This window comes from Phoxinus phoxinus (assembly GCF_949152265.1).
Source record: "Phoxinus phoxinus genome assembly, chromosome: 1".
Lineage (NCBI taxonomy): Eukaryota > Metazoa > Chordata > Actinopteri > Cypriniformes > Leuciscidae > Phoxinus > Phoxinus phoxinus.
Genome location: NC_136876.1, coordinates 9491058 through 9509766, shown reverse-complemented (window position 1 = coordinate 9509766; position 18709 = coordinate 9491058). Strand labels below are relative to the sequence as shown.

The window sequence follows — 18709 nt, the reverse complement described above, 5'->3', positions numbered from 1 at the left end:
TCCTCGTCCTCTCGATCAGCTCCTCTCGGCCTCGTTCCTCGTTCTGTCCTTCGCGGCCCGGGGAAAGAAGGACGGTAGGAGGGTTGCCAGGTTTGTGCAACAAAAGTAGCTCAAAAAATCCATTGGGCGGCCAAATTCTCCACTGGATTTGTGCGGTCTGAGGGATGTTTTGGAGGTTGTTGGAGTGCCGAATTCATACTTACAAGGGTGGAAATCAACCCGTGGATTTTTTTTTTTTTTCTGTGGCAACAAAGTAGCCCAATTCCACGGGAAACCTCGGACTTGGCAACACTGATGGTAGGCCGCATTCGAAGGATCCTTTGAATTGGGACAGCCTTCGTCGCGCCGCTGTGACGCAATCGGCCTTCAAATGCGGCCTTCGGAGGATGCAGCCCCTGAATTGGGACACAGCCTATGTTTCTCAACACATAAAGATGAACTTCTTACTGTGATCTAAGACTGTGGTGATGTGTTTTCTCCACTGCATGGATCTTCATGTGTATCTTCAGGTGACTTTTAATAGAGAAACTCTTTCCACACTGATCACAAGTGTGCAGCTTCTCTCTGCTGTGGATCTTCTCATGTGTTTTCAGATTTCCTGACTGACTGAATCTCTTGTCACAGTGTGAACACTTGTAAGGTTTTTCTTCAGTGTGGATCCTCTCATGCGTTTTTAGATCTGATGACTGATTGAATCTCTTGTCACAGTGTGAACACTTGTAAGGTTTTTCTTCAGTGTGGATCATCTCATGTTTTTTCAGATGTTGTGACTGATTGAATCTCTTGTCACAGTGTGAACACTTGTAAGGTTTTTCTCCAGTGTGGATCATCTCATGTGTTTTCAGAGATGATGATCGACTGAATCTTTTGTCACAGTGTGAACACTTGTAAGGTTTTTCTCCAGTGTGGATCCTCTCATGTTTTTTCAGAGATGATGAATCACTGAATCTCTTGTCACAGTGTGAACACTTGTAAGGTTTTTCTCCACTGTGAATTCTCTGGTGCACTTTTAAACAGTTCGCTGTAGTAAAAGTCTTCTCACACTCAAAGCACATGTACTCTCTCACACCAGTGTGAGTTTTCTGATGTTTATGTAAATATGTCAGCCGTGAAAAACTCTTTCCACACACAGAACATGAATGTGGCTTCTCCTTCATATGAACTGTCAGGTGTGCCTTCAGGTTTGATGCACTAATAAATGTTTTTCCACACTGATCACATGAGAGCGGCTTCTCTCCGGTGTGGATCCTCATGTGATCATCAAGATTACGTTTGGCCTTTAAAGTCTTTCCACACTGATGGCATGCGTACGGCTTCTCTCCGGTGTGGATCTTCATGTGTTCCTTAAGATTTTTTTTGTGTGTGAAGCTCTTCCCGCACTGATCACATTCATGCGGCTTCTCTCCGGTGTGGATCTTCATGTGACGCTCAAGATTACTTTTCTTTGTGAAACTCTGTCCACACTGAGTGCAGGTGAAAGATTGCTTGGCTCTTCTTTTCTTTAAACATTTATTTTTAGTCTTTGAGCGACTCAAAGGTTTTTCTCCAGGTTTGACATGATGTTCCTCCTCCACTTCACTCAGTTCTTCACTCTCCTCGCTCTCTTCCATCGGGTCTGACATGAAATGTGAAGAAAAAAAATAAGTTTAATTTTTAGTACATAATAATTCAAAGAGAGAAATATAAAGTGAAAGGACAGACACACCCTGACTTCACAAAATACATTACACAAATAATAATACTGAAAATAACACAAAACAATACAATTTTAATCTTCAACAATGTTTTTCCTGGAGCGGCAGTTGAGCTTGTGCTGGCCCTGGTTATACCTTGAATTTATGTTTGTAAAAATATTTTAAAAACATATAACAACCATTGCAGTGTCAATAGTGGCTTGTACGTACTTCTCTAGTATAGTTGTTTTTGGTGGCCTGTTTTAATTTTAGTTTTAGTCTAGTCTTTGTGTCAAGCTGTCATTTTAGTTTTTATTAGTTTTAGTCACATTCATACTCTTTTTAGTCTAGTCTATTTTTAGTCGACGAAAAGTCTGAGCATTTTAGTCTAGTTTTAGTCGACGAAAACTAATGACATTTAGTCTAATTTTAGTCAATGAAAATAGTATTTTAGTCTCTTTTTAGTAATGCAATGCAGTTATATTTAACCCATTTAATACTCGACTTGGCATTTTTTAAAATATATTTCTGTGTTTATTTGGCCGTTTAGGCGCGCAACCGAAGACAGCTATATGCGTGTGCGTGTTGCGCTTGAAGCGCGCGCAGCTTCCTATCCTATCAGTAGAATTCAGTTCTCTTTCGCGACTTATCGGGCTTTTAATATTTATTTTCAATATAAAAAGCACATCCTGCTATTTTCTTTCTCATTCATTCATGTTTTGTTATTAATAACATTCAACAGTATGTATCGTAAACTGAGCTGCGACACGTTATAGGACATAATTGTCTCTGCGGCAAAAGTGAAAGTAGCCTATTACCAGCGGTTGAAATGTTTCGAAGTGTCTCCGCACAGCAAAGCACCCGTTTCAATAAAAGGATATATTAAAGGTTATATAGCCTACTTTTACATTTTCGCCGCTGTTCTAAAAGTTTTTTTTTGCCATTACCTTAAGCAAGCTGCAGCTGCTCGAATCCCAGTGCAAGGAGACTAACATTTGTCTCGTTTTGGTCAATGAAAATGAGGAGACATTTTAGCATAGTTTTTATTTTGTAAACCACTTTTAGTCTCATTTTTATTCGTCAACAATATTGCATTATACATTTAGTTATAGTCATCGTCACATGACCAGCATTTACGTCTCGTCTCGTTTTCGTCACGTGATAAAGGTTTGTTGACGACGATATTTAGTCATAATTTTCGTTGACGAAAGCAACACTGTTCTCTAGAATGGTTTACAGTCATTTTCAACACCAAAATGAACAGCCCATGGCGTTTCAACCTCTTTATTTCATGAAAGTTTTTTCTATTTACGACAAAAATCCAACTTTTCGAATCTTTTTGTCCCAAGTAAATGATGATAACTTTCCTCCTCTGCTACTTACCGTGCATTAATTTAAGCGGTGACAAATATTATGGGAATGGCTTGATGCTGCGCAGGAGATGCAGTTAACTTAAGAAACTTAAATGAATACTGTCACGTAACAAATCTGCTTCAAAAATACAATTAAATGAATTGCTCATTACAAATTTGAAATAAAAATGTAAAGCCTATACACAAACTTAATCATTTATTGATATCTAAGATAGGTTAAAAGTTAAGTTATAACTTTTCTATTGCTTTGGTTGCTTGGATGTTTCCTTATAAAGATCCAGAAATGTATTCATGCTTTTCGTCAGGTGTCTTTTTTATTATATGATGTCATTATGTTGCCGTCAGACAATCGCACTAACTTGGCTGGCTTTAACTTGTTCTAATTTATCATTTATTTATTTATTTTTTATTAGAATATTATCTGTGTCCTACATGTTTCTCTCATCCCTGTTTCTTCCTACATGATTTTCCTCCTCCTTTCAAAAACAGCATTTCTTTAAATTGTGACACCCAGGAAGTGCATAACTTATCTTTTTATTTGCACAAACGCGTTTCGTGAAGAAGGCACGCGCCGAAACGCGTTTGTGCAAATAAAAAGATAATTTATGCATAGTGCAGCCTCTCTCCTGTTCTAAATATTCCAATTATTCAGGCCAGCACTCTTAAAGTTTATTTTAATCACTGAGTGAAGCCCGCTCCTATTCCCATTGACACCCAGGAAGTGACATCATCTGGGCTCTTTCTACAGCATGATGGGAGGACAAGAAAATATTTTTTTACACAAACTTTACAGTGTTGACCGGTTACCAAGGTTATTATAAGAAGATGTATCTCAAAAAATATGAATAACTTCTATAATTTATGAGAAATAGGCCTACAACTTTATTACCGTAGCAACTAGGGCTGTAACGATACGCGATATGAAACCGAAATCGCGACACTCAGATCCACGATCCTGTGTCGCGGTGTGATAAGGGAGAATCGCGACACGCCCCGTGACTACCTTTCAAATCATGTGATGCCTGTCTGCAAAAGTTGAGCTAGTTGAAGAACGCGAGGAAACATGGCAACTAACCCAGAGATTGCGGACCCTACCTCCTCATTTAGACTTAGACTTCTCTTTATTAATCCTTTGGGATGACTCCCGCAAGGAAATTATAAATTCCAGCTGCAGTTTTTGCAATGAGGAAAGAAAGTAGTAGAGAAGAAAAGAAAGATAAGTAAAAAAGCTAAATAACATTTACATACATATAACATTTCATAACCATAAATAAATTAATTATTTTAAAAAGTGTCAGTGTTGAGTCCAGTGTTATAGTGACCAGGTATAATGTAAAGTCCAGGTGTGTATATATATGTGTGTGTGTGTGTATGCATATGTATATGTATTGTCCTCTCTGCCCTATTTCCTCCTCCCCCCAAGTGAGGAGTTATAGAGTCTGATTGCATGAGGGACAAAGGAGTCATTGAGTCTGTTAGTCCGGCACTTGGGAAGGAGCAGCCTTCCACTGAACCGGCTCCTCTGAGTGCTGATGATGGTGTGCAGAGGGTGGCGGGCATTGTCAATAATGTCCAACAGTTTGTCCAGTGTCTTCCTTTCTGCCACCATCACCAGTGTGTCCAGCTTCATACCAATCACAGAACCGGCCCGCCTGATCAGTTTATCCAGCCTGTGTGTGTCCTTCTTGGATATGCTGCCCCCCCAGCACACCACAGTGTAGAAGAGGACACTGGTGACCACAGACTGGTAAAACATGCACAGCAGTTTGCTTCAGATGTTAAATGAGTGCAGTCTCCTCAGGAAGTACAGCCTGCTCTGTGTCTTCCTGTACAGGTGGCTTGTGTGTATTGTCCAGTCCAGTTTGTTATCCAGCCACACTCCGAGGTATTTGTATGATTTGACTGCCTCCATTTCCTCCAGCAATACCGGTCGCGGACTTGATCTGGTTCTCCCGAAGTTAACGACCAGCTCCTTTGTCTTAGAGGTATTGAGCTGTAAGCAGTTAGTGCGACACCAGAGAGCAAAGTCCCCCACCAGACTCCGATACTCCTCCTCCCTATCACCCGTAATACACCCAACGATGGCTGTGTCATCCGTGTACTTCTGTATATGACACAGCTCCGAGTTGTAACAGAAGTCCGAGGTGTACAGATTGAAGAGAATAGGGGCCAGCACTGTGCCCTGAGGGGCTCCAGTGCTGCTGACCACAGTGTCAGACATGATGTCCTTCATCCTGACATACTGTGGCCTGTCCGTGAGGTAGTCTCTGATCCAGTCTACCAGAACGGGGTCCACTCCCATCCTAATCAGTTTGTCCTGGAGTATAGGGGGCCGGATGGTATTAAAGGCACTGGAGAAGTCCAAAAAAAGTATCCTCACTGTGCCGTTCCCCCTATCCAGATGGGAGTGGACCCGATGCAGCATGTAGAGGATGGCATCCTCCACACCAACATCTGGCTGGTACGCAAACTGCAGGCGGTCCTCGGCGTGCTGTACCTGGGGTCTGAGGAGGAGCCGCTCCAGCGTCTTCATCAGATGTGAAGTGAGTGCCACTGGTCGAAAGTCATTCAGCTCGCTGGGCCTTTTTTTCTTGGGAACTGGAACGATGCAGGATGTCTTCCAGAGGGTGGGCACTCTCCCTAGCCGAAGGCTAAGGTTGAAGATCCGTTGGAGCGGCTCTGCCAGTTCTGCAGCGCAGGTCTTCAGCAGTCTCGGACACACTTTATCCGGGCCCGCTGCCTTCCCGGGCCGGAGCCTCCTCAGCTGTATTCTGACCTGGTCTGTAGTGATGTGGGGCGGGGATTGTATTGAGGAGGAGGGGGCTAATGTGGTGTTGAGGGAAAAGTGTGTAGAATGGGATATTGCGAAGTCAGAGGGGGAGTGTGTAGACTGGGGTATGGTGTTGTCAGGGGAAGTAGACATTGCTGCAGTGGGGATGGGGGTGTGGGTGAGGGGGACAAGGGCAAGGGCTGGTTAAACCTATTGAAAAAGCCATTCAGCTCATTGGCCATCTCACTTGTTCCACCTGTAGTTCTTTGTGTTATGACCTGTGATGGGCCTCACGCCATCCCAGACTTCCCTCATGTTGTTCTCCCTCAGCTTCTCCTCCACCTTTCTCCAGTAGTTGTCCTTAGCTTCCCTCACACAGTGTTTCACCTCCCGCTGTGCTGCCTTCATTGCCTCCCTATCCATACTCCTGAAGGCAGCCTTCTTCCTGTTGAGGACAGCCTTGACCTCCCGTGTTACCCATGGCTTGTTATTTAGGGTAACAGCGGACAGTCTTGATGGGGGAGACCATGTCTGCACAGAAGTTCAGGTAGTCTGTCAGACAATGTGTCATCCCCTCTATGTACTCACCAATACACAATGAACTCCCTCGGCAGATAGTATGGCCGCAGGCTAACGGCTAACAGCTCGAGGTCCCGGCAACATGAGGCTGTCTTTACGGAGACATGTCCTGGGTTACACCAGCGATTGTTGACATACATAATGAGTCCTCCACCTTTGCTTTTTCCACTTGCCTGTGTGTCTCTATCGGCTCTCGCGGCAGTGAATCCAAGCAGGTCCACGTTAGCATCTGGTACAAGGTGGTTTAACCATGTCTCCGTGAAGATAAACAAGCTGATCTCACGGTAAATCCGCTGGTTGTTCAGCGCGGACAGCTCGTCGATCTTATTCGGCAGTGAATTCACGTTCCCCATGATTACGGAGGGAATCGATGGCTTGTAGCGCCTCCGTTTCTCCGCTAACTCGGCCTTTAGCTTAGCCCCGGCCTTGCAGCCCCTGGGTCTCCTCCTCAGCTCCGCCGGAATAGAGTGCTGTATCCCGGCTCGTCCCTTAATGCGCAGAGCCAGCAATTCCTCCCTTGAATGAGTGAGAAAGCTGACTCCTGGTTGCATTTTAAGATTGGAAATATCCATGGGATATATGAAACATACTATATTCGCGCGAAGAAGATAGGGGAAAAGAAAAGAGATTTTAAGAGAATAAAAAGAGCTAAAAACTGTAGAGCTACTGGAGAGGCAGCCGTCTGCCACAGCGCCAGAGTTCAGCGCTGAGAACCTCCCTCAGCGCTGTCAACTTAAGTCAGCAGTATGGCAACATTTCGGCTACCCGGTGGAGATAAAGGATGGCAATCGTGTAGTCGACATGGGCGTCAGTTTGGTTTGAAATGTGCTGGGGACAGAGACGCATTCGGAAGTGCTTTTTTAGAAGTGCTGGGTAGGCCTACGATGACGCATTATTTTTCTCTCTCTTTCACGCAGGTCATGTTTTGAAAGACTATCCTGTAGCTTAGGCTACTAATGTAGCTCTCCAAGCTATATGCTCTCCACAGAACATAAAATATTCATTTTATTTTATGTGTTCGCATTTATGAGGAAAAAACAATGTTATGGACGTGACAGTTCTCGGACTGCTTTAAAACTTTAAAGACCTCAAACAGAAAGCACAAAGCCTTTCTTTAAAGTGATTTTTGTTTTGTATTAATTGTATCTTAATTTTAATCAATTTTTCATCAACCAATTGCCTGGATTTAATAAATAATAAGTAAAGCAGACTAGATATCACGACACGGAGCCGCCGGCGCTGCTCTCATAAATGAACAGAAACTCTGCATAGCCTACTTGCCTCACAGATCTGAGAAATAAATATATTATCTACAGAACGCTTGAAATCATACTTTTAAACAGAATAATTCAAAACGAAAGAAAACTATGTAATCCGAAATGTGCATTTCTCTGGCGCAAATGGCGCGTTCACTACTGCGAATATTGCGAGTCAGCATCGTCACCTTCATCTTTGCAGCCGACACAGAAAACACTAGTTTATTAATAAACAATTAAAATGTGCCCTTGCTATATTTGACATATTCATAATCATTACTTTTACAGGTTCTTTGACAGCTTTTAGGTGCTTTATTGGCAGCGCCACCCTTACAACATAAACGCGTCACCACTGCATCAGCACCGAAAACATGGATTTTTTTTTTTATCCCAAAAAAAAAAAAATCGGGATACAAACCGAATCGTGGGTAAAAAATCGTGATACGAACCGAATCGTGGGTTTGGTGACTCGTTACAGCCCCAGAAGTAACTATTAATCAGACAGAGTTTGCTTAAAGGGCACCTATTATGGAATTTTGAAATTTACCTTTCATGTAGTGTGTAACATAGATCTAAGTGAACAAAAAACATCCTGCAAAGTTTGAAATATGAAAGTGCACCATATATAAAGTTATTGTCTTTCAAAAGTAAGAGTCGACTCTGAGTCATTTTTATGAATCGTTAGAAGACCGAAGCTTTTTCTCTGACTAGATGACGTCAACTTGTCAAGTTTTTTGAATATGATACGCCCACTTATTGCGCTCCAAGCCCAGGGAAAACTTGTTAACATCATGGCGACGAGACGCTGTGTTCTGAAGTGCGACTCAAAAGCAAACTTTTTCATCTGCCCAAGGAGGAGCATTTGAAGATTAAGTGGCTACAATTCATATATACAACTATACCACAGAAGTATAGTCCGAGCCGTGTGCTTTGTTCGTGCCATTTTGAAGACGATTGCTTTACCAACTTAAATGCAATCAAACTTGGATTCGCGAGCCGAATGATATTGAAGGAAGGTTCAGTTCCAAGTGTATTTGCATCAGCTTCCTCCTCCGTATCACAACCTGTAAGTGTTATTAATAATTGTTGCTTTTATGTTTTATGTAGCACGCTTCATAATAATTTTGTTTGTTGTGTAAGCACCGTTTAGCTTCTAGGTCTTCAATTACAAGTGTATTGAGATATGTGAAGTGTTTGTCGTTGTTTTCGGAGTTGTCTTACAGAATAGAGTAATACCTCGTAGTAACGTAACTGCATTTTTTTTTTTTTTAAACGTTATGTTTATGCATCGGGCTAACGCAAACAAAGACTGATTGTGCTTTTACAATATGAACTCTGGGCTATGCTCGCTAACATAACATTAAATTCTTTATCATATTTTTTATTTTTTACTACAAACTACAAAGCAGTGGACTATAATCATTATTATAACACAATTTAATTGATAAAAGCATCATTGTACTCCGTGTTAAACAATAAGTATTATCTCTGTAAACACTGCTAACATTTACACACATTGGATATGTGGTGGCGATTTTATGATATTCACTGATCTTTAGTAAAATATAGATGATTCAAAGAATGTCACATGTGTGACTCTCACTTGTTAGTGTGAGAAGATTCTGTTTATGTACCTGGGAAGGCAGAAGGGAGAGGCACTCCAGAGAACAGACGAACAAGGACCTCTGACCTAGGGTGTACTCACACTAGGCACGGTTGCCATGAACCGGGCCCGAGTACGATTGTCCCCCCTCCCCACTCCCCCTCTGGCCTGCACTCACATAGGGTTTTAGCATTCGTGCCGGAGCACGCTTACGTGACGTCATTATGGTGCATAATGAAGAGAAGTGTCACACCATGAAATGTAAACAGAAAAATCCAGCAATGAATTCGGCAGTTTAGGATATCGCACAAGATTTGTCAACACAGAAAACATTTAATCACTGGAGTTTTTTTTCTCTCGACACCATCGTATTAATTGATTTTGATTAATATGCGCGAGGGAGAGAGGGAGCAGACAGCGCTCGGGTGAGTGCGCGCGTGCGGCCGGGGCTCTCTCGCTCTCTCTCTCTCTCTCTCTCTCTCTCTCTCTCTCTCTCTCTCTCTCTCTCTCTGCTATGCCCTGTCAAGCGCGCCCTGTTAAACCGTGACGTCCTGTTCCGTGCTCCAGCACGGTTAGCGCTCACACTGCATGCGAACCGCGCCCGAGTCCAACTGAACCGTGCTCTGGCCCACCTCTTCCAAGCGGGCCAGGGCCGGCTAATCGAGCTAGTTAACTATAGTTAACACTAGTCAAACGAACCGCGCTTTGGTGGTCAAACGCACTCGGGCACGGTTCAAACTGGCTAGTGTGAGTACACCCCTAGATGTCAGAAGGCCATTTGATGCAGGGGGGGCTTAGTGACGAATCTAAACTAGTGTTATGGCTTCCTTGTCTATGGAAAACCACTGGATGGAAAACTACTGTGGGAGGAAGGCTCTGCGGAGAAGGCCTTGAAACTTATAGATAAAAGGTGGTTCAGTCTGTCTGGGGGGTGTCACTCTTCTGCACAGGGTAACAACTGTGTATTAGACTGCTCCTATTCTTGCAAGAATATACTTCTATTTTATAATTTGACTCTGAGTCTCCCTTACGCAGTGATGTTTGTTTGATGAATTTTTGCCACAACAGATACAATATGAGAGTATACCAATCACAAATGACTGGGTCATCTGACCGTTTACAACCATGTCAGCCATTCTGGAATGTTCATACACTTGATACAGTTTGGCGTTAACTGTTTATTGCTAAAATAATTATAATAATAACTATATTGAACATTTTCTAAAATATTGGCAACATTATTGCAAAAAATTGTTGAACCCGATATAAATGTAACAAAAAAAAGAGCTGAAATAATATTTATGACCTTTACTGACCATTTGTTGTAAACAAACAAGAACATTTTGTACCATATCATAGTTCAACTTTTTATCCAAATGTGAAGAAGTGCTTGAATGTTTCTAACATGAATGTTGTTCAGCATCATGAATGAATGAAGAATAAACACCAACCTCTTTGTTCTTCAGGATCTTCAGTGTGTTTCATTCTGCAGGGTTCTGGATCACTCGTGTTCTCACTGTCCTCTTTAATAAACTCAGTCTCTGCAGATTTCAGCTCTTCCTGATGCTCGTCTTCACTTGCAGCTGATGGGAATTTACAGAATTTATTGGAGAATTTATGTGGGAGGAGCTTCACTGATGATGTGATTGTTGTGGGAGGAGCTTCACTGATGATGAATTCCAGTGTGGGAGGAGCTGATCTGAAAAAAAAAAAATCAGTTAGTGAGTTTGTTTTTGAACTAAATATCACATCTAAGCTTTATGTATGTTTGTCTGTATATTTTAAAGTAACTGATGCTAATTCACAACTACTTTTATTACTAACCTGAACATTATCCTGCTTCTTCATCAAAATACTCGGATGCATCGCGATTCTCTCTCCAACTATTCTGGATCGATTCTGAACTAGGGATTGGCGATATGGCCTAAAATCCATATTGCGATATACACTGCAGCCTCTTGCGATAACGATATATATCACGATATAGGCTATAAATTATAATAAAACCATTTCAGAACAGGTTACACAGACCCTAAGGAAAGCCAAACAACTGCTAAATGTATTTTTTTTTTTAAAGAAAGAAACGGTGTATGTAGTTTTGAGAACATATATTGTGCAAAACTGTAATTATACAACATAATGTTGCAGATAAATAAAATTCAAGTACACTAGCTGTAGAGTCTTTAAGTAGCCCTAATGTTTATATTATGTCTTAGACGAGTGAAAAGAGCTTTAACTGTCAATTTACAGGAGGCCTGAAGACATCAGCATAATAAATGAGGTGAAAACAGGAACTATTGGCGTGAAATGGGTGGAAGTATTTACTGCCCTAGTACAACAGTTATCAGTTTAAAAGTATACATGTAAATTAAGCGTGGGACAATGGCCTTCATCATCACAGTATGCTAATGTGTGCAGGGAATCGTCATTATGTAGATTGAGGACTGATGTGTCTCTTACACCTCTAACACACATCTCTGCCACACAGGACACACACACATATTCCCACTACATACTACAGATCTAGTGTGTTCCAACAGGTTTTGTCTCATCTGACAGCTTATAAACTGAACAGAATTGTGCTGAACTTAATAGAGATATTAAAGTATCCTAATGTACAATCTAGATACTGCCTTCAGGTTTGTGGTCTTCTGGTTCCCTGCCAGTTGTTTTTGGTGTTGGTATTCCACTTTAACAACGCCTTGCTCAGGGTATAAGAATAAAAGTCAGTTTTTCTATATAGTAGCCTATGTTGTTCCATTGTGCTGTCTGTTTATTTAAACATGACGTAATAAACAACTTTGCCTGCTTTAAACTAAAGGCATTGAGAATATTCCCCCTTATTACTGATAATGTTAAAAGCTAAAGTGATTTTAACTTGCTTAATTCTGGTTAAATTCTATGTTTTACTCTCAGATCCAAGAAAGCCTTAAATTACCTTGAGGTTAAAAAACAATAATAACTTTAAATGGGTCAGATTTAAATTGGAGTCAGATAACTAAATGCTCATTCTCCTTCAACTGCTTTTTGATCCTATTAAAACTAGCCTCTCCCTATGGAGGATCCCTTTACCACTCTACAGATTTAAAGCATTGTGGAAAATTCATGTATCTCCCCCGTAGTGATAAAATTAAATTCTGTATCAAATTTATAGGCAGGACAAGTAGTTTGTTTAGGCTTGGTTTGTAGAGAATTACAAACATGCACAAATATATTCAAACGCACATAACAATAGAATTAATTCTTGATGCGCACGTGAGCGCCATCAGCGTTTCTCACAGGTTCACGTTTAAAGTCTGTGTAGAGAGAACGGTGACGTCTTAGCGGCCTCTAATTTAATAACAAATTATCCTTTCGATGGAAGTGAATCAATCAAAACTAACTTTAGCTGGAAAATAATATTATTCAAGAACCGCTATAAAGCCAAAACAATCTGTTACCTTAAATTATACGTTTATCTCTGTAAAGCAGCTTTGAAACAATCTAGCCTACATTGTTAAAGTCCGCGTGAACCGGAATTTGCAAACGACTTTTCTCAAGTGTTGTGACGCATTTCTGAGTGAAAGGGAATAGAGCATCACAGTCCCGCCCACAGCCCGAGAGAGCTCTGGTGCCGGAAGTAAATTTCCCATTCATTTCTCCCATTGACTTTTGGAAAAATCTGTATCTAAAGAGTTTTAGAGCATGTCTGAGGATAACCAGCTACGGCTGAACTCATAAGCATACAACATATCATTTCGAGTGAAAAAACGAAGAGAAAATCCAAAAAAAGGCAAAGGTACAAGACTGTGTACATATTTTCATTTCCGAGCGAAGGAACTACTCGTCCCATAACCCACCGCGCCTCACTGAAGTCGACTGAAGCCAACCGCGAAAGAGCCTTTTGAGTGAATTTTATATAGTGAATGTGTAGTTAATAGCAGTTATTTCAATAGTAATCGTGTAAATAAAAATAATAGTGTTTTATATAGGTATTGTGTATTGAATTTTATATTTATCATCGTGTATTTTATATTGTGTGCGTGTGTGAAAGCGGTTAACGATAACGTTAGCAACATGGTGCAGTGCTTTGTACCTGACTGCAAATCACCGCTCAGTCTCAGTCGTCAACACGTGTGTTCAGTCAGTGTGTAGTTTGTGTGTTTATTTCAAAGCCCTTTATGACACAGGACACTCTGCTGACAGGACAGGTTGAGGTCCATGCTCATTATCATGAAGTTATAGTTCATTCTTAATTGTAATAACATTTAATGTATTTTCTTAATATCCACAACGAGTGTAAATTAAAAAGTGATGGTCAGCAAACCAGAAAGTGCACAACGCCACCGGTCTGATGCATGGTCTGCTCTTGGACCATCATATTCAGTTTATTAACTTGCCATGAATTATTATACAAATGTTCAGTAAATGCATGAAGAGGTAACGTTATGCCTAACTTAGGTTAAATATTGTTTTGACAGTCGCGTCATAAAATGCTTGATATGACGGCTACAGTAGCCTATCTAAAGTGAACGATAAGTAAGGGATAATGTAAAGCGAGACGGTTGTTATAGCGAATACAACTCCCGAAAGGCTAACGTTAATTAACGTTATGAGCCCGGAGGGGTCTTGAATCAGCCTGTATTCGCTATAACAACCAACTCGCTATACATTATCCCGCTTATTACATGGCTACCTACCAAATAAATCAATAATTTGACACAAAATATTAATTAAAAAAGGAATGTATTGATTTAAAAACTATTTATATGGCTTCCGTTAAAGAAAACAGTCCGTTCCGTCTCTTCTGTTAGAATCCTGCTTCCATGGCAACGCTCTGTTTTTTCCACGGACCTTCGCGGGGTTTACACGATTTCCACCAATCAGATGCATCACTGTGGGATTGTTTAGGATTGTGGGTAATGACCCAGATAGCAGACCAACATTGAATCTACATTGAATCAATGTTAATGCATTAACCAAAAGATCATTGAATCAATGTTTAAATTTAACATTGATTTTTCATCAGGTTTGCACCCTGAAATAATGTTATTTCAACGATGAAAAATCAATCAATATGGTCATAAAATCAATATTATTTCAACCATAATTAAATCGCTTATTTAACATTGAATCAACATAGAAACAATATAAAATCAATATTGCTTTATGTACAGCAATATTCTATGCTAGTTTGGCTTGTAATATGCTTGAATATTTTTGGACTATGACTCCTTTCAGACAGGGTTGCAATTAAATATGGTTTTTAATCAAAATGTCATTCAAAGTAAACTACATCCTTTAGTTTACAAGCAAATGTATTTATTTATGCCCCCAAAACTGAACAGGAAATATCACATTCAGAAAAAAGTGTAATTTCGTGGTGACAAAGACAAAAAACAGCGGAGGTCTACGGTAAGAAAGAATGAAACATTACTCTGATAAATAGTTCAAGTTCAATTTTATTTATGTAGCACATTTACAACAGACCAAAGTGCTTTACAGAAGAACAACATATAGTTGAACAAAGAAGAACAAAGATATCGTATGCATTAACAAATAAAACAAGATATAACATGCATTATATATATAAAACAAGATATAACATGCATTATATATATAAAAAAAGATATAACATGCATTATAAAATAAAACAAAAATAAGAGCAACATAACTAAGAGTTCTATAAAACAGGAGAACCAAAACAGAAATCAGAACTCAGATATAAATTAATAAAACCAACCAAAGAAAAGAATCAATATACTAAATAAAATAGGTAGGTTTTTAAAAGAATTGAAAGTAGATAGAGAAGGGACAGCTCTAATAGGCAAATGCTAGGCAAATGCACTTACCTCTACGCTTGGGTAGAATACCATACCGTAATGAACTCAGGGGTTTCCTCCACGAGCAATGCGTTGTTTAGTAAAAAAATGGCAGGCTTACTACAAAGAGAACCTGGAGTCTAGAAGAGAAATCAGCTTTGGAACACTGTAAGAGACAAAAAAAAGATCATTAAAAAAATACACATGACTGTTTTGAACACTTCGAAACAGTGAATCATTTTTTGAAGCAAATAGTTAAATTCAGACGGATGTATGACATCAAAGTACAGCAAGAGTGATTTAGCAGACGGGTCACGGGTGTACTGTACTTTCTGTACTTTGATGTCATACACTGATATGATTGATGACGTGTAGTGAAACCCCTGTATTACATCGTACAAACTGCATTTTCGGGACAAAAGTCCCCTGGTTATTTAAATACTTAACAAAATAAAAGTAATATAGGCCTACAAGCTTTAATATTGAGTAGTTTTAGAGCTGGGCGATATAAAGAAATATGTTGCTGATATAAATGATACAATGTTTTAGATTTAGCTAAATTATATTTATTAATTTACCCAGCAGATGAGTCAATGCTACTTTAAGTGAGCAATGATCATGACTGCATTAAATTACTAGCATGGCAATGAGAGATAGCCGATTAGGCTGAGATAGTAGACAATATTTTCCGAATGTCATGCAGGGCTCCGTAATTTTACTTCATTAATTTATTTATGCTTCTTAATTTTTCCATTAGGATTGGTGAATAAAAACAAACTCGGGATTTTACACTAGATGATGATAATTCACTGTATTTCAGTAAGACACAGTTCCGAAAGTGACAAATAAGACAATAATAGGCTACCAAATAATACAAGCCCTGGCCATTGTTTTGGGTTTTTTTGCGTACAATGGGAATTTAAAAACCTGCAGTGCTGAAAAGTGGGAAAAAAGTGACTAAAACAAATATTTATATGTCGATCTATAGCAAATATTATTATTTATGTCCTCAATTTAAGTATAAGTATAACTTCAATAAAAGTAGGTATAAATAAGTAACTATTTGAAGTAGGCTACTGTTAGGCTATAGGCCTATTGCACAGATTTACAGCGGTGTTTTTTTTTATAGTTAGGCTATAGCTAATGCCAGTGTTAATATTTGAAACTATTTTTTAACAGGTAAACAACAAGGAAACATGAGTTTGCCATTAAACATTTTATTTGCCAAAAAATGCAAGCATTGGAGAACAAATCTCGTAAAAAAAATAAAAATAATTAAAATCAGCTGCTTGCGTTCGGGTTTGTCCAATGTCTTTCCTTTAATACCGCGATTTATCATAATTTGCGTAAAATACCGAGTTTGAGCTGATCCACCGACCCTGATGGAAATATGAAGAAGCCAAGTGTAGCTAAAACAGCTCTATTAGGTAGGCCTACACTGAGGTGCTGTCACCAAGCATTCGTTTTTAAACAATAACTTTGTCTATTCTGTGTCTTAACAATAAAACATTAGTCAATATATCTTAACTACCATGGTAAACCGATAATAAGATTAACATAGTTAACATTTAATATTTCAAATCATTCACAAAAATAGTAACTTCATGCACATAAAGAATCGTCTAGGCCAATAAGATTGCTGTATAATAAGCCAATTAAATTGGGGGTGGGCGGAGCAACCTGTGTCACCCCGCCCCATAGTCCAGACTGCACTCTGGGCTACGCCGTGCGCGCGCTACGCGGTTTGGAGCACAGTCTGATTCAGGGAGATTGTAACTAATTTGCGGGCATCAGTCTGGCATAACTAGTCGATCACGAGTGGCCCAACAGGTAGATCTATAGATAAACTCATCTTTCAGGCATTTGACCGACCGGGTTGACACTTCAGCGTGAGAAATCGATGGTGTGGCGTGTGAAACCAACCAAATGCGTGTCTCACGGCCAATGCGTGAGAGTTGGCACAACTTGGCAGCTCTGCAATTAACGTTACTTTTGTAAATTATATTTGACCAGATTATAGGGACGTCTCGTCTTTGACCCTACAAATTACAGCTGTTTTTTCTATATATTTTGACCCCTTTTTGGAAGTCGTGGAAACGCTATCATCATGGATTTTAAAAGAAATAGCTAGCTATGGAATAACGTTACAACATTTATATTTTTGCCGTCGTCTCACGTGCCCAACTAACGTTATATGAACTCTCGATCGCTTCTAATTGCGCCTTTTTTGACTTAAGGGTTAGTTCACCCTAAAATGAAAATTAACAATTTACCCACTGTTGGTTTTATTCAATAAGTTATATTATTAGGGAAAATCCGGGCCGTTGGTTTGTGCACGGCGCGCGTTCATGTGACTAATAAATCTAACATTGCAGTTCATTCCGACTCACCCAGGAAAAACAAACAAGTTGTAAGAAATATAGATACATAAACATGCAAAATGAAATTGAGATTTAAGATTAACTTACCTAAAAACCACTCTGTCGTTGCCCGAATGCTTCGTCTGTCTGTCTGTTTTTCGCGCTTGAAATCTGTTATGTCGTGTAGAAATCTGTTATGCCGCGCTTTGATCTGATTGGCGGTTGGCAACCAATGTTAAGATTGTCTTGGCAACCAGTGGAGAAATTTAAGCTGACCCAAAATCAACATTGATTCAATGTTTGTCTTTTCAACACTGAAAAACATTGAATTATCAACATTGATTCAATATTATTTTAACATTGAATTTTCAACATTGTTCCAATATTATTTTAGCATTGATTTTTCAACATTGATCCAATATTATTTAGCATTGAATTTTCGACCTCAACCAAAATGATGATTCTGATGGAATTTCAACATTTAATCAATGTCACCTTGCTATCTGGGGAAGTACTTATCCAAGACATCGCGAATAAAAGGCATTTATCTCAAAACAAGGTTAGTGCCCCATGAACTTTTGGCGTTTATATGAGCATATACAATCTCTTAGTACAGCCGTTGCTGGGTTTAAGTCTACCATGTATGGTTACGTTTTTATGGCTTATACCCCAAATGTCTATGGAGAAATTGTATTGAATTTTTACTTCCGGCACCGGCTGTGGGCGGGACTGTGATGCTCTATATTGAACAGAGGGTTTTACTTCAGCGCTCCTCCTCTCCATCTCTCGCCATAGCAGAGTAACGGTTTGAGGGGAGTGATTAAGCGTTTAAGCAACCCAAGCCGTCAAGCCCTATGCGTCAAGCCTAACGTTATGTCATCAGAAAAAGAACCATTCCAGACCGGAAGTAACTTTTCAGATTTTGATTAAAGATAACCACTGCAAACAATTTTTTTCTGTGTATTAACTTGCACGGATTAATTGTTCACCAAATGACTAGTAATACCCGCTAACAAAGTAAATAGGGTCAATTTTGATTTCATGCTGACTTTAAAAGCGCTTTATAAATGAAGATGACTCGACTTGACTTGACTACTATTGGTTCAAAATAGCACTGTAAGCCTTCAAGACTTCGAAAATATAGCGTTTTCTGCATCTCTGTTAAAGGGTTGATCAGCTTTTTTAGAAGGTGTGATTGTGTTTATGGGGTGCAGTCTAATATGTGTTCATGCTTCATTAAAAAAATATATAAATATATTTTTCATAAATTTACCTTTATTCTACACGAGTGTCC

At 39.5% G+C, this 18709-nt stretch overlaps 1 protein-coding gene across 1 annotated transcript; it reads right to left on the bottom strand.

Moving 5' to 3' along the window:
* Window positions 1-273: 273 nt before the first annotated feature.
* On the bottom strand, window positions 274-13483 carry LOC307009825 (uncharacterized protein; the record flags this gene model as incomplete). The annotated part of the gene is made up of 3 exons (XM_079633941.1): window positions 274-1615; window positions 10706-10837; window positions 13438-13483. The coding sequence occupies 3 exons, from the start codon at window positions 13481-13483 to the stop codon at window positions 444-446; spliced, it is 1350 nt and encodes a 449-aa protein (XP_079490067.1). The 3' UTR covers window positions 274-443.
* Window positions 13484-18709: the final 5226 nt, after the last annotated feature.